This window comes from Aedes albopictus, chromosome 3 (genome assembly GCF_035046485.1).
Source record: "Aedes albopictus strain Foshan chromosome 3, AalbF5, whole genome shotgun sequence".
Lineage (NCBI taxonomy): Eukaryota > Metazoa > Arthropoda > Insecta > Diptera > Culicidae > Aedes > Aedes albopictus.
In genome coordinates this window covers 446,931,974-446,949,559 of record NC_085138.1, presented here as the reverse complement: position 1 = coordinate 446,949,559, position 17,586 = coordinate 446,931,974, and the positions used below count along the sequence as shown (strand labels likewise).

The following is a 17,586-nucleotide window of genomic DNA, read 5'->3' as shown; positions in this document are numbered from 1 at the left end:
ACCCAAAAATTTTTGTATGGCGCGTAAGATTTCTCAAACCCCCCCTCCCCCCATAAACCCTTACGTAATTAATGGACGGCCCCTAATAGATTTATTATGTGTTATTATTGTGATTTATTATGTGTTATCAAATTGTACTTGAAATGCTATGTCAATGCACAGTTTCTAATGATCGGAAGTTTAAAAGAAGTATTATATTCCGTTTACTGAACAAAAAGATAACTTTGAATTAGATACGACAAGAAGCACAATAGCTAATCATTTTGAAGTATAGGAAAATTAATATAAACTGTTTATGCAATTTTCAGCCTGAATGTCAAACACAGGATTTTATGTATTGTTCCACATGTATTAGTCTGGGACACGGTTATATGGGAAAAAATGGTAAAACTCTCGTTCCTGCATACTTTTTTAATTGCCATTTTGCCCTCATATCAACTGTGCAAAATTTCAGCTCAATCAAAGAAACTATATTTTAGCGCTCGTCTTTTTTAAATGTTCATACTATTTAGTATGAGAAGAATTTACTTCTTCAAAGAAAATCACCCCTTGATCCCTAAAAATGAATGATGTGATCTCTGAAGAAAACTTCACAAGATTTCAGACCTTCGAAAACCGCAAAGCGATGTAATTTTCGTTAAAAAAAACATAAAGCCTTACCCGATCAATAAAATGACGATATATTATTATTTATTGTTAATCCGTACATGTTAAACGGCGTTGCCATGCTATTCGGTCTTCAGTCAATATCTTTTTCCACATGCCTTAGATCGATTTGCGGTGTTCAAAGGGATGATTCCTCGTCAAATTTCCTACAGAAATCATTCATCAAACTAATTTTTACCTTAATCCCTAATCCCCACCTGAGGCGGTTTTTCTTTGAAAAGGTGATTTTTCCCACAGTAAATTGCATGAAAACTTATAACGGCTTGCGCTAAAATATAATTTCTCCGATCGTGCTGAAATTTTGCACAGTTTATATGGGGCCAAAATGAAATTCAAAAAGTGTGCAGGAGTGAAATGTCTATTTCTACCCATGCTAATATATATTGTTGTTGTTACAATTTCAAACACCTCATGGCAGTTGTTTAAGGGTGTCAATATGATAATCTCATAATCTCACTTAATTTTTGATAAATTGGAGTTGATACCCAATACCATAAGCTAAAACTCCAATTATCTGATGGATTTTTTTTTTAAAGATCGGTTATCCATGTTAAAGAAACATTTTTACTCTTTTATAATAGACTAGAAAATATTTTAAACATGTGGTAGATTTTCTTCCTAACACTTTTTCAAATTATTTTATAAATGTATTAAACTCTTAAGCCAGCATGACTATCAAACCCAGCAATATAATGGTTTAAACTTTATCGCATATATGTCCAACAATCACGCATATTCAATACAAATTGCTAAAAAAAATGTTTTGATGACGTATACGGATTTGAAACTTATAAGTAACTGAATTATAGGTAACATATTAGGGAAATATGTTGGGATATCAGAGTAAACTATTCAAATTACTGTAACTTGTGATTCCTCTAACAAAATGTTGTCAAATTTGCAGAAACTATGCTTGGATATCATACATGTTGATAAGTATTTGAAAAACCAATCTACATATATTTGTTGAAATCATAAATAGCCGTAAAACAACGATATGTGCATATTTACTCATATATGAGAATTCTATAGAAATAACGCAATATGCTCAAATGGCAAAAACTTCAATTTCCCTCGATGAAAGATTTTCAAATTTTCAGAGTAGATACTAGGATAGTATATCTTTCGAATGACGGGTGCCAAATTGGTGGACATTTTTATTTGATAATAACGGTTTTTGGCACACCGTGATTCTGCCAGCAATTTATCGAGGATTCCTCCAGGATTCTAGGATCCAGGATCTCTGGAAATTGCTCCAGAGATTTCTCCAGGGATTTCTCTAGATACTGCTCCAGGGATTCCTCCAAAAGTTTCTGCTGGAATTGCTCCAGGATTTTCCCCAGGAAATTCCTCCAGACATTCCTCCAGAAATTCCTTCAGGGATTGATCCGGGAGTTCCTCCAGAGATTGCTCCAAAAATTTATTTAGGAGTCTCTTCAGATATTTCAGAAATTCTTTCATTCTTCTTCTTCTTATTTATGTCTCTACGTCCCCAATGGGACAATAGCCTGCCTCGATTCAACTTAGTGTTCTTTGAGCATTTCCATAGCTATTAATTGAATGGCTTTCTTTGCCTGCCATTGCATGAATTTGTATATTGTGAGGCAAGCACAATGTTACACTATGACCAGGAAGTCGAGAAAATTTTCCCGGAACGGGAATCGAACCCACCGTTTCCGGATTGGCGATCCATAGCCTTAACCACTAGGCTAACTGGTGACCTTTCTTTCATTACTTCAAGGATTTCTAATGAAATTTCTCTAGTGGATCATATTGAAATTCGTTCTGAAAATTTTGTAGGAATGCATACAAGAGTAAGTAAATTCTCCAAGAAGTGATCCACGAATTATTTCACAATTTTCTTTGAGAATCTTTCAAGGAATTCATATCGTTATAACATAAAAAATATCGTTTAACTGGATTTAAGTCCGCCATATTGGAAAATCTGGTCACTTGCATTTTGAGCCGCCATCTTGAATATTAGGCTGCCATCTTGAACTTTGGGCCAACATCGTGAAATTTCTGGTCTCCAGTGTTGATTTCCACAGACGTGGTTCAGTTTTATATACTGTAAGTTCTACCGGTGCTGTTCTGGAACACTGAAATGGCAATAACTCTGGAACGCCTTTATAGATCCGGACAATTTTTAATAGCAAACAATGCGGTAAAATTTCGGTTCGATTCGTGCTAAAACCCGAAAAATCGACCAATGGGAAATGCCTTGAAAGAGAGTGAACTTTTTTTGTGCACAGACATACATACATACACACATACAGATATCATCTCAATTCGTCGAACTGAGCTGATTAGTACTTGGTATATGACCCTCCGAGCCTTTTATCGCAAATACGTTTTTTGAGTGAGCATACAGCCTTTCAGTACACTTTGAAAAAAAAATCTCCATTATCATTAATTTTATAAAAACCTAGCTTTTCCCCTAAAGTTTCCTTATCGTCGCTTTCTGTACCTTCACGTTCGATTTGAGGGCTAAAATCTTCCCTAATAAGAATTCTACTCCTAATATGATCTTTTTCAGTCAATGTACCCACATCTGTTGAAAAATTGTATACTGTTTTGTTAGGTCCATATACATTCACTAAAATAAATTTCCATATTTTGTCAATCATGATTTCCACTGACATGATTGACGGACTCTTCATTCTTATCTTCCCTACCGATGTTCCCGAGTTCTTCTTAATCATTAGATGGTTTTAGTTCTTGATTTATTTGGTCTATTCAATGACGGCGTTCATTTGTAGTTTTTAGTTTCGATCAACTCTCCTAAGACATTGACTTCTTGTAACGCTGCTAGCTCTATATTTTACACATCATTATCTCATTTCTGTTTTCTTCTCTGATAGCTATCTCGATGATCCGTTGTTTTTTTCCTTGGTTTGTATTGCTTTCTATCTGAACGCTTATCATTAAAGATCCTAGATTGCTAATATACATTCCCTGACTCTGTTGATTTTGTTGCTATTCTCTGGTATGATTCTATTGTACATTTTTCGTAAAGAGTATGTTCTACAATGTATCTTTTCTGCTTTGTACGACTAGAGTTTTAAAGAGTGTGATGATTCTTCATTTCATATGTCCAAATTTCGCCCTACCTGTTGACGGCAGTAGCTCCTCCTCTCTGGAGCCACCATATGTTGACGTCAGCACTTACACTTTGTAGTGTTCCTCTCAGCTGCCGCGACAATCAATCGATGACGATGATGATGATGACCATAATTGCACAGTACCGTAACGAAAGGAGACGGTATTCAATTCTGCGTCTGCTGATCAACAGGCAAGAGAAACGCACTGAAAGAATTGTCGATGACCGAAACTACTTACTGATACTCGGAGGATTGAGTAGTAGCTAACCGATTGGTCCAAAATCAAATGATGGGAGCGATCATCTGGTCTTCCTAGATCCGGAATTCTTTCGCATTCGAAGACGTTTATTATTAGAGGAATATACACTCCCGTTCAAAAGTTTGGGGTCACCCCCTCAAAAACATGTAATTTTTTTAGGCCCATATCTCCGCCAATTTGCGTCCGATTTTAAAAACCCTAGGTTTCATTCAAAAGATAATAAGTCAAGGAAACTTTGAACATGATTTAAAAGAAACTTTTTCAAAAAATTTTGTATGTAAACTTAACCCAAAGTTGCCAAATTTTCTAAAAAAATAATATGAACTTACGGCAATGTCGCTGGAAGTTGAGTCAGTCAACCAAATTTTAAGATGAGAGCGGTAATATGACCCATTTTCTATTAGCTTTCAACTGCTTTTTACAGAACTTAGCTAAAAAATCTAGAAAAAAAGTTATTAAGTAAATTAATCCTTGATGTCATCGACCAAAAGTTTGGGGTCACCCCTCAATATGATGTATCGGCCAAAAGTTTGGGGTCACTTTCGTAAAACATGGAAAAGTGATTTGGTGATATCTTCGTCATCTATAGTTCTATTTTAATTATTTTTGGCTCATTTCAAAGATAATTAACTAAATTTACGTTTGATGTCTTCAACTTAACATATTTAACGATTTTTGTATATAAAAATGTTATGTAAAGTTAGCACATTTTACCACGCTTAAAAAAATGAGGCAACTTTACGTTAAGTTTTAGTATGTAAATTTCAACAAATATGTGTGGTTCAATGTCTATTCAGTAAGTATCATTCATTTTGTTTCAAATAGGCCAAGAAGAATTAAAATTGAATAAAAGATGACAAAGATATCAACAAATTACTTTTCCATGTTTTACGATAGTGACCCCAAACTTTTGGCCGCTACAGCATTTTGAGTTGTGACCCCAAACTTTTGGTCGATGACATCAATGATTAATTTACTTAATAACTTTTTTTCTAGATTTGTTAGCTAAGTTCTGTAAAAAGCAGTTGAAAGCTAATAGAAAATGGGTCATATTACCGCTCTCATCTTAAAATTTGGTCGACCCAACTTCCAGCGACACTGCCGTAAGTTTATATTAATTTTTTAGAAAATTTGGCAACTTTGGGTTAAGTTTTCATACAACATTTTTTGAAAAAATTCTTTTAAATCATGTTCAAAGTTTCTTTGACTTATTATCTTTTGAATGAAACCTAAAAAAATTACATGTTTTTGAGGGGGTGACCCCAAACTTTTGAACGGGAGTGTAGATCCAAGATCCTAGATTGTTAACTTACATCTCCCGACTCTGGTGATTTTGTTGTTTTCGTCTGTTGTGATTCCATTGTTCATTTTTCTTACAGGGTATGTTCTACAATGTATCTTTTCCGCTTTATACGACTAGAGTTTTAAAGAGTGATGATTATTCATTTCTAGTGTCCAAATTACGCCCTACCGGAACTAGTTGTAAGACATCCGGATTAAATGTCGCATTGAATGGATTGTCGCAATAAATGAAGTTTGCTTATATGGAACAAACACTAAACTAGTTTATATTGGGTCGGGACCCACGGATTTCCGAAGGCAATATAAATACGAATACGGAATCACAAAATTTGCAACTTCACACAATATGTATTTCCAATTTCTCATTCAATAACATTCCAACAACCGTCGGTGTGATTCATTTCATAATGTGAAAAAAATAACACTAACACTTGGCATTGTTGTACATAGGTTGAGAATATTATTTAAGTGGCTTCAAAAACATTCATAAACTATTCCACAGGATGGCTCGAGGCGCTCCTAGACCCGGTGGCACGGAATTCCACAACCATTGCCATCCCTACGATCGACTGGATCGACGAACACGATATGCACTTACGAACGGAAAACGCTCCGACCTACTACGGCGCGTACGATTGGGACCTCAACTTCGGCTGGTGGGGACGATGGAGTCGAATCTACCAACCGACCAACAAGATGGAACCATTCGAAACCCCGGCGATGGCCGGTGGCCTGTTCTCCATCAGTCGATCGTTTTTCGAACGGTTGGGGTGGTACGACGAGGGTTTCGACATCTACGGGATCGAGAACATCGAACTGTCGATGAAGAGTTGGATCTGCGGGGGTAAAATGGTAACGGTTCCATGCTCGCGGGTGGCACACATCCAGAAAACCGGACATCCCTATCTGATCCAAACGAAGAAGGACGTGGTACGGGCGAATTCGCTACGTCTGGCGGAAGTATGGATGGACGAGTACAAGCAGATCATTTTCGACATCTACGGACTTCCGAAGTATCCGATCGAGGAGGTCGGAGATGTGTCGCACAGGAAGGAGGTCAGAGAAAGGGCCAAGTGCAAGAGCTTCAAGTACTACGTGCAGACGGCTTTCCCTGAGATGAACAACCCTATGGTGGAAGGTGCATTCCACGGTGAGGTGAGTTAACAATAACCCAACATAGAAGTTAGGTAGTTCCTCATCAGTACCATATCTTTTGCAGGTGAAAAACAAGGCGTTAGGAAATGACACCTGTTTGGAGTATCGACCGGAAACCAACACGATCGGAATGGCAACGTGCGATCATCAACAAACGGGTCAGTTCTGGGCGCATAACTACTACCAGGAGCTGAACAGCTACAAACACTGCCTGGACTACACGGGCGATTCACTCGGAGTCTACGGCTGTCACAGATCCAGAGGGAATCAAGCGTGGCATTACGCCACGAAGACAAGCCAGATCAAAAGTGTCAAGCACGGGAAGTGTCTGGGGTTGGATCTGAAAACCATGAAGACGCTGCTGGTGGAAGAGTGCGACGAGAAGAAAGAGTCTCAAAAGTGGCTGGTGTCGTTCGTGGATATAGATGCGTCCATCTTCAAGAAGTCAGCTTTCTAGATTTACATTGAAAGGTCATTTTCAAGTCAAGTTAGGTTAAGTAGGATTGTTTTACTTGAGGAACAACATATTGTTATTGATTTACGAAAGTTAGAGAAAGCCAAAAAACGCATAAACGACCTTGATTGTTATGATCTCTATTTATTTGAAATATCAAGCAAAGGATTTACTACGTAAAATAAATCTTTTCTCTTAAAACTGTAGTCATTTTGGAATTCGTGGTCAAGATCAACATGGAATGCGAATTCCATTAACTGCAGACACTTCGTACTTCCTTCCAATTGCTTATCAATGCAGAATTGCACATGTGTATCACTAATTGACAAACGCCTCAACTTGTAGCACGCATCCGGTCCGATGTCAAACCGTCGATACCGATGTCGATCTCTATCATATCGTCTGAATGGGGGAAATTAAATCAACATGAAGATACAATTCGCATCGTGGGGCGTCTGCTCTGTTGTAAAAATAGAGAAAGCATTAGAAAAACAAAACCGACTCAAGCAATGATTCATTCGTTTTGCTTTTAGTGAATATTTTTGAATATTTTCAGATTGGATTACTTGTTCATAATCAGATAATCGAATGAAAAATCGAGGGTTTTTGCTATTATAGTTTCGGTTATTTTTTTAGGAAGAGGGTTTGGAGAATTCTGCCGTAAATTTGTTAATCAGAAGCAGCTTTCGAGGATCTGCCAGATACCTTGCATTTTTTGCCTTTCTCGTACTGTGTACTGGAAAGGCTATATGTTCACTCCAAAATCGACTTTTTGATAGAAGGCTCGGAGGGTCAAGTCACATATACCAATCAACTCAGCTCGACGAATTGAGGTGATGTCTGTGTGTGTGTGTGTGTGTGTGTGTGTGTGTGTGTGTGTGTGTGTGTACAAATAAACTCACATCACTTTTTGGCAGTAAACCTCAACCGATTTTAATGACCGACGGTTCATTCGACGCGGAATCTGGTCCCATTGTTTCCTATTGAAAATGGTTCGGATCGGTCCAGCCGTTCCGGAGTTATGGCCATTTACATGTTCCGGACCAGTACCCTTGGAAGGGGCCATACATAAAAATGTAACAAACACATACATGCGACACATCAAACTGCGGCATTTTGGATAACCTGATGAACAGTCAGCAAGAGAACACTCTCAGACCATATCTGAACCGGTAGTGTTCCGGATCCGGTTCCGGGAGTCCCGCCGGAAGTGGCCAAATATAAAAGTGAACCAAATCCATGCATGCGACACATCAAACTGCGGCATTTTGGATAACCTGATGAACAGTCAGCAAGAAAACAGTCTCAGACCATATGGTCGGCGTTAAGTCAGAGTGGACTTCGCGATTCTTTGAGCAGGTAAAGGTAAGCGAAGGAATTCGATACCTCTGAACTTTTCGATGTTTCTTTGGTGCAGATGGGTAAATACATAAAAGGACTACAGTTTTTCAGAAAATAATGCGCTTGATTTGATATTCCAAGTGCTTGCAAGACATTTTCCCAAAGTCATTGAAAAACAGATGGTCCGGTCTGACTGAACGCCGACCATATAAGAACCGGTAGTATTCCGGAACCGGTTCCGGGAGTCCCGCCGGAAGTGGTCAAATATAGAAGTGAACCAAATCCATGCATGCGATATATCAAAGCGCGACTTTTTTGATAACTCAATGAAAGGTTGGCATAAAAAAAGACTCAAACCATATCTGAACCGGCAGTGTATCGGAACCGGCTCCGGATGTCCCGCTTTAAGTTCATATATAAAAGTGATCCAAACCCATGCATGCGGCACATCAAACTACGGCATTTTGGATAACCTGATGAGCAGTTAGCAAGAAAACAGTCTCAGACCTGATATGAACCGGTAGTGCTTCAGAATCGGTTCCGGGTGTTCCGCCGGAAGTGGCCGTATATAAAAGTTGACAAAACTCTTGCATGCGGCAAATCAGATCACGGCTTTTTCGACAACTTGATGACCGATTATTGAGGAAGTAGGCACATTATGAACTGTCAGTAGTGCCGAAACTAGTTCCCTCCGAAAGCGGCTAAATATAAAATTGAACCAAACCCATGGCTTTTTTGATAACCTAATTAACTTTAGCAAGCAAATAGGCTCAGACTATTTAAGAGACTATCGGTAGTGTTTCGCAACCGGTTCCGAGCCGGAAATGACACCAAACCTATGCATGCGGTACCTCAAATCACGCCTTTTTAGGTAACATGATGAACAGTTGCAAGAAAATAGACGCAAGCCCTATCAGTGTGTTACGGAACTGATTACGGGTGTCCCGCCAGAAATGATCAAATGTAAAAGAGAACCAATACATGCGACATATCGATGACTTATTCAGTAACAAGATAAACGGTTAACCAACAAATAATCTCAGACCATATTTGGGAGAACCGGTAGTGTTCCAGAACTGGTGACAAGACGAGTAACGCGTCGGAAGTGGTAAAATATTGAAAGGAACTAAACCATTGCGGCATTTTTGATAATCTGATGAACAGTCAACAAGAAAATAGTCGCAGGCCACAGTAGTTCGGAATCGGTTGCGGGTGTGATTTGATAGAAGTGAAACAAAACCATGCATGCGATACATAAAATCGCGGCATTTTCAAAAATTTGCCGAACGGTTAGCAAGAAAATAGCCTCAAATCACATCAATTTCCGGCTTTTCAGGTCACGTGATGAACAGTTGACAAAAACATAGTCTGAGACCATATTTGAGACAACCGGAATCAGTTCCAGGTGTCCCGCCGGAAGTAGTCAAACGTAAAATTTAACCAAACCCATGCAAGCTGCACATCAAATAGCGGAATTATAAAGGTTAACAAAATAAATGTCAATGCGATAAATCAAATTGTGGCTTTTTTGATAGCATGTAAACGTTGGGTAAGATTATAAATGAAGAAATGATCAAAGTCTTCATATATGCGAGAGAACGAAATCGTGACCAAAGCGATCTCTTCAAATCACACCATTTCAGATTCCTGCGGTGTAAATGTATAGTAGGATGGATCAACGTTTTATATAAAAATATAATTTAATCGCATCAACCTTATACAGTTTTTCAATCTGCAATCTCCTTATGCTTCTAAAATTACTGCTCACAATTTGGGTGCGGCTGGTTGAGCCCTCACTCTTCTCATTGCGATTGAAATTTGAATGGAAAATTTACATTTCCTGCATTTTCCTCGTAGGAAGGCCAAATTTTACATGAATCGTGTTACCAATGATAATAAAATATAGCCTAAAGTGTGCTGAAATAAACATTGGCGAAGATCACAAAGTAATCTATGATTGTGAATAAAGTTAACCTTCTTCAAGCATTAGCTGACGCTCACCCCGCTGCCGTAGTGGATGGAATGGGGTCACAATGACCCCAATACACGACTAGGGTTAAGGTGGTCAAGCAGTCAACTGAGAGGTCTGATCTTTTTCTGCTCTGTTTTGTTGTTGAACATAACATCGGAATATGTATCATCAATAAGTTCCGAAAATCGATGATGGCTTTGTTAAAATTGTTGCTAGTGTGAAGTGTTTTCAGAATTCAGGAACATTTTGGCTAACGTCGAAGAAAAGTTTATGAGTACATATTCGACGAGAAGGCACTATCACCACTAGGTGGATTAATCTGGTTTTTTTTCTTGCGTTAAAACAGTATAATAATATATGGGTTGAACATACATTTAGTACAATAAAAATTCAATGATGATAGTTTGTATTATGAAAGTAATTATTGTCCAATAACCACTAGTGGACAAGTCTGGACCTTTCTTCGACCCCACCCCCTCCTGTTCACGTGGACTTCAGAAAAATGATTTTTTTTTTTTGTCTATTTTTAGTAAATGGAAAATAGTGACTTTGAAAAGCTTATTTAGAGAATTATTTATTCGTTGCCAGAATTGTGTTAAAAATAACTGAACTTCAAATTTTCTGTAGCTTTCATTAAACAAGTTTTCAACACGACTTTTGTTGTAGAACGGATATGTTGCACACGTATGTTGCAAACGTTGTAGCAGTAGATGTCCGGCCATTTGGCCGAACGCCATTTGGCCGAAAGGGTCAGTCGGCCGAATGCCGTTTGATCGAATTATGATCAAATGAAATCAGAGGTGAGGACAAACTCCGGGTAATATTCTAGCTGCCAATGATATCATCAGAAATATATCCTTCTTTTAATCAGATGCTATTCTTGCTAGTTTTACCATAAAGAAATCAGTTGGCGTTGAAATTGTGATTTTTTTTGTCAGTGATTTCTCCTTCTTTGAATCATACACTATGTATTATAACTATTTTTGGAAACTCAGATATGTGGAAAGAAGTAGAATCATATTGATCTCTTAGTCAAGTACAAGACACTGAAGACGACCTTACAGTTGAGGTCGAAATACGTATCTGTCAAAGGATGCAAATTCTTAGTGGAATTCAAAGGAACCGTACTTAACCCGATTTTCTTTTATTTACAGATATTCCCCTAACAAGCCCAGGTTAATCATCATTATTTAATTTATTATTTAGAGTAGACATGAGAAAAATAATAATTCGATATTACATACACACATTACATTTATTTGTTCAACATCATTAAGACAAGACATAATCAACAATAGTACGCCACAATACACTAAGGTCTTTTTTTACACGGTTTTTTTTTACACGGTTTTTTTTACACGGATTCGCGAATTAACACGGTTTTTTCAACTTTCTCGCGCTAAGTGTCTAGAAGGGAACTTTTACTATAAGGAAGAAATGGGATTTATGGGAAAGGGTTGCAAGGGAGTTGAAAAGTGGTCTGAGGTGAAGGCGGATGATGATGTAAGAGGTCTGCAGGAAAGGGATGTGTGGGGGGTCTGTTTCTTGAAGGAGGGGGGGGGGGTTCATATATGGGGGGCTAGGAGGGGTTAAATGGGGGGTTTCCTAAAAATGATTTTTGGAGTATGGTTCAGCGTCCTACAGGTCCATGGAGCATAGTTCTGAAGAGAAGTAATTTTATTCAAGGATATTCTAGGGCATCCAAGAACTTCCGCGAATAAAGGCCTTAAGATCTATAAGCGTAATGGATGGGTTGTAGTCACATTACTGATACGGTGCAACATCCTACAGGTCCTCAGAGCAAAGTTCTGTAGAGACGTAGTTTTCAAAGATATTCTAGGTCCTCCTAGAACTTCCGAGAGTTCAGGCCTGAAAATCTACGAGCGTTATCAATTAATTGTTTCTATATTATTGATGTGGTGTAACACCCTACAGGTCCATACAGCATAGTTCTGAAGAGATGTTGTTTTCAAGGATATTCTAGGGCATCCAAGAACTTCCGCGAATAAAGACCTTAAGATCTACAAGCGTAATCGATGGATTGTAGTCACATTACTGATACGGTGCAACATCCTACATGTCCATGGAGCATAGTTCTGAAGAGATATTGTTTTCAAGGATATTCTAGGGCATCCAAGAACTTCCGCGAATAAAGGCCTTCAGATCTACAAGCGTAATTAGTTACATTACTGATCCGGTGCAACATCATACAGGTCTTTAGAGTCTAGTTCTGTAGAGACGTAGTTTTTAAAGATATTCTAGGACCTCCAAGAACTTCCGAGAGTTCAGGCCTGAAAATCTACGAGCGTTATCAATTAATTTTTGCTATATTATTGATGGGGTGTAACATCCTACAGATCCATGGAGCATAGTTCTGAAGAGAAGTTATTTCCAAGGATATCTTAGGGCATCTAAGAACTTCCGCGAGTAGTGGCCTTAAGATCTATAAGCGTAATCGATGGATTGTAGTTACATTACTGATACGGTGTAACATCCTACATGTCCATGCAGCATAGTTCTGAAGAGATGTTGTTTTCAAGGATATTCTAGGGCATCCAAGAACTTCCACGAATAAATACCTTAAGATCTACAAGCGTAATCGTTGGACTGTAGTCACATTACTAATACGGTGCAACATCTCACAGGTCCTTAGAGCATAGTTCTGTAGAGACGTAGTTTTCAAAGATATTCTAAGACCTCCAAGAACTTCCGAAAGTTCAGGCCTGAAAATCTACGACCGTAATCAATTATTTTTGCTATATTATTGATGCGGTATAATATCCTACAGATTTATGGAGCATAGTTCTGTGGAAAAGGAACTTCCCAAATATGCTCTAGGTTATCCAAGAATTTCCACGAATAAAGAATTCAAGATCTACAACCGCAAAAAAATGGGTTTTTGTTAAATTACTGATACGGTGTAACATCCTACAGGTCCATGGAGTATAGTTCTGAAGAGAAGTTATTTTCAAGGATATCTTAGGGCATCCAAGAACTTCCGCGAGTAGTGGCCTTAAGATCTACAGGCGTAATCTATGGCTTGCAGTTACATTACTGATACGGTATAACATCCTACATGTCTATGCAGCACAGTTCTGAAGAGATGTTGTTTTCAAGGATATTCTTGGGCATCCAAGAACTTCCGCGAATAAAGACCTTAAGATCTACAAGCGTAATCGTTGAACTGTAGTCACATTACTAATACGGTGCAACATCTTACAGGTCCTTAGAGCATAGTTCTATAGAGACGTAGTTTTCAAAGATATTCTAGGACCTCCAAGAACTTCCGAAAGTTCAGGCCTGAAAATCTACGAGCGTAATCAATTATTTTTGCTATATTATTGATGCGGTGTAATATCCTACTGATCCATGGAGCATAGTTCTGTGGAAAAGAAACTTCCCAAATATGCTCTAGGTCATCCAAGAATTTCCACGAATAAAGAATTTAAGATCTACAACCGTAATGAATGGATTTTTGTTAAATTACTGATACGGTGTAACATCCTACAGGTCCATGGAGCATAGTTCTGAAGAGAAGTTATTTCCAAGGATATCTTAGGGCATCTAAGAACTTCCGCAAGTAGTGGCCTTAAGATCTACAAGCGTAATCTATGGATTTTTGTTAAATTACTGATACGGTGTAACATCCTACATGTCTATGCAGCATAGTTCTGAAGAGATGTTGTTTTCAAGGATATTCTAGGGCATCCAAGAACTTCCGCGAATAAAGACCTTAAGATCTACAAGCGTAATCGATGGATTGTAGTCATATTACTAATACGGTGCAACATTCTACAGGTCCTTAGAGTATAGTTCTGTAGAGACGTAGTTTTCAAAGATATTCTAGGACCTCCAAGAACTTCCGAAAGTTCAGGCCTGAAAATCTACGAGCGTAATCAATTATTTTTGCTATATTATTGATGCGGTGTTTTATCCTACAGATCCATGGAGCATAATTCTGTAGAAAAAAAAATCCCCAAATATGATCTAGGTCATCCAAGCAATTTCCGCGAATAAAGAATTCAAGATCTACAACCGTAATAAATGGATTTTTGTAAAATAACTGATACGGTGTAACATCCTACAGGTCCATGGAGCATAGTTCTGAAGAGAAGTTATTTTCAAGGATATTCTAGGTAAACCAAGAACTTTCGCGAGTAGTGGCCTTAAGATCTACAAGCGTAATCGATGAATTGTAGTTACATTACTGATGCGTTGTAACATCCTACAGGTCCATGGAACATAGTTCTGAAGATAAGTAATTTTCAAGGATATCTTAGGGCATCCAAGAATTTCCGCGAGTAGTGGCCTTTACAAGCGTAATCGATGGATTGTAGTTACATTACTGATACGGTGCAACATCCTACAGGTCTTTAGAGCATAGTACTGTAGAGACGTACTTTTCCAAGATATTCTAGGACCTCCAAGAACTTCCGCGAGTATAGGCCTGAAGATCTACTAGCGTATTCAATCAATTGTTGTTACATTTTCTAGCGTATTCAATCAATTGTTGTTACATAGGCAATTTCTTTGGAAATTTCCTTTACTGTTAAAGTTTTTCTTCAGACAGTCTTTTAGGAATCCCTTTAAAAATATGTTCATGAACTCCTCCTGGAATTCTTTCAGAACATCTTCCATGAATTTTGGTAAGACATTTCTCTTGGAATGTTTCTAAATATTTTTTAATAAATCCTTGTAGGAGTTCAATCATGGGTTTCCGAGGGAGAGTTTTCAGCATTTTCTTTAGCAACTCTTTCTAGAACCATTTCAGAAAAATCCCTAAGATAGTTTCACATAATCTTGAAGGGCTTCGTTCAAGAATATTTTCTGGGATTTCTTCAAGAATTGGAAAGACAATTTATTCAGAAATTCCTCCAAGGGTTTTTCAGAAATTCTTCCATGAACTCCATTTGAATCTTACTACGGAATTCCTTTTGAAATATTACTTGAGACTCCTTCAGTAGTTTAAGCGTTTCTGAAAGAACCCTTGAAAAAAATCTTCAGAAATCCATAAAGAAATTACAGACAAAAATACTAGAAGAATTCTTAAATAAATCTCCTAATGCTTTTTTGAAGGGTGATTTGGAACAAACCCTGAAAGAACTCATGGACATACTTCTAAATAGAGGAGCTTGTGAAGTATTCGTAAGGGAATCACCAAAGAATTTTCTAAAATTGTTATTTTTTTTTTCAAGGAGTCTCTGAAATTTGGAGAATGCTGTGCAATAATTCCGAAAAGAATTTCTGAAGATATTCTTGGAAAAACGTTAAGAAATAAATCCTGAAGTGAATTCTAAAGAATCCCTGAAGAAAGGTTTCTAAAAATCTTTAGAGAAATTTACGATCCCACTTGTGGAGGAATATCTAAGGATCTTCTAGGAAGCCCCTTAGAGGAACCCTATTCAGATTTTTTTGGAGAAACTCCTGATAGAATCCTTGGAGTAATTCCTGAAAAGCACCCTAACAGAACACCTACAAACATTTCGAATTTTACCATGACTATACTGGTCTGAAATGAGTTTTATTAAAGAATATCCTTAGACGAGACGTGCGACGTTGTGAATTTCTATCTAGAGGAATCCTTTATAAATTTCCTGGTAAACGTCCTCAAGGGTACTCTCTGAAATTTATAGCATAGTTCTTATGAGGATAGTTTTTATTGAAACCTCTGATTGACATACGTTTAAACCGTTTACAAGAAATAGATGAAAATTGTAATTTAGATACAAGAAAGAAATTGTTCTGTATTGACGTTTTTTTAATGACTAAAATTTGCTCTTCACTAAAAAAAATAATTTAAAATTTTGGTCACGCCGATTACGCCGCCACCGCCGCCGCCGTATAGGACGAACGGCGTGCGCCGCCGCTGCCTCGAATTACTATACACGCCGCCGCCGATGAAAATTGCTTCGGCGCACACGTCTACTACAGGTCCTTGGCGCAAGATTCCGTTAACGTGTTCTAGGTCATCCAGAACTTCCGCAAGTAAAGGCCTGAATCTACTAGCGTAATTAATCAATTGCTTTTACATTACTTATATGATGTTATACAGATTTATGGATCACGGTTCTATAGAGAAGTTATTTTCAAAGATTTTCTAGTTAATCCAAGATCTTTCGCGAGTTAAGGCCTTAAGACCAATAAGCATTATCAATGGACTTCTGTTGCATTACTCATGCGGTGCAACATCCTACAGGTCCATGGAAGACAGTTCTGTAGAGTCTTGATTTCCAAGAATGCTTTATGTCTTCCAAGTACTCTTGCGGCTCATGGAAGTTCTTGGAGTACCTAGAAGATGTTTGACAATTATTTCTCAACAGAACTATGCTCCCTGGTCCTTTAGGACGCTATACTGTATCAGTAATGTGACAACAAACCATTGATAACGCTTGTAGATCTTCAGGTCTAAACTCGCGGAAGTTCTTGGGAACTTGTATTGATTGCGCTTATAAATCTTAGGTCTTTACTCATGGAAGTTCTTGGAGGACCTAGAACATCTGTGGAAATTATTTCTATACAGAAAAATGGTTCATGGACCTGTAGCATGTTACAACGTATAAGAAATGTAACAACAATCCATTGATTACGCTTGTAGATCTTAAGGCCTTTACTCGTGGAAGTTCTTGGAGCTTCTAGATTATCTTTGGAATTTATTTCTCTACAGAACTATGCTCCTTGGACCTGTAGGACGCTACACTGTAACAGTAATGTGGCAACACACCATTGATAACGTTTGTAGATCTTAAGGCCTTTACTCGCGGAAGTTCTTGGAGGTCCTAGATTATCATTGGAAATTATTTCTCTACAGAACTAGGCTCCCTGGACCTGTAGGACACTACAATGTATTAGTATTGTGACAACAAAAAATTAATAACGCTCGTAGATATTCAGGTCTTTACTCATGGAAGTTCTTGGAGGACCTAGAACATCTGTGGAAATTATTTCTATACAGAAAAATGGTTCATGGACTTGTAGCATGTTACAACGTATTAGAAATGTAACAACAATCCATTGATTACGCTTGTAGATCTTAAGGCCTTCACTCGCGGAAGTTCTTGGAGGTCCTAGATCATCTGTGGAAATTATTTCTCTACACAACTATGCTCCCTGGACCTGTAGGACGCTACACTGTATCAGTAATGTGACAACAAACCATTGACAACGCTTGTAGATCTTCAGGACTTTACTCGTGGAAGTTCTTGGAGGACCTAGAACATCTATGACAATTAGTTCCTTACAGAAAAATTGTTCTTGGACTTGTAGCATGTAACAACGTATTAGAAATGTAACAACAATTCATTGAGTACGCTTGTAGATCTTAAGGCCTTAACTCGCG

The 17,586-nt window shown here is 37.9% G+C and overlaps 1 protein-coding gene across 1 annotated transcript in view; it reads left to right on the top strand.

Annotated features, from left to right (window-relative positions):
• Positions 1-7,375, top strand: part of LOC134289926 (putative polypeptide N-acetylgalactosaminyltransferase 9) — a 29,666-nt gene extending 22,291 nt beyond the window's left edge. The window contains exons 4-5 of the mRNA XM_062856737.1: positions 5,831-6,483; positions 6,548-7,375. Of these exons, the coding sequence (XP_062712721.1) occupies positions 5,831-6,483; positions 6,548-6,940 (1,046 nt within the window). The 3' untranslated portion in view covers positions 6,941-7,375. The remainder of the gene's footprint in view (positions 1-5,830; positions 6,484-6,547) is intronic.
• The last annotated feature ends 10,211 nt before the right edge of the window (positions 7,376-17,586 follow it).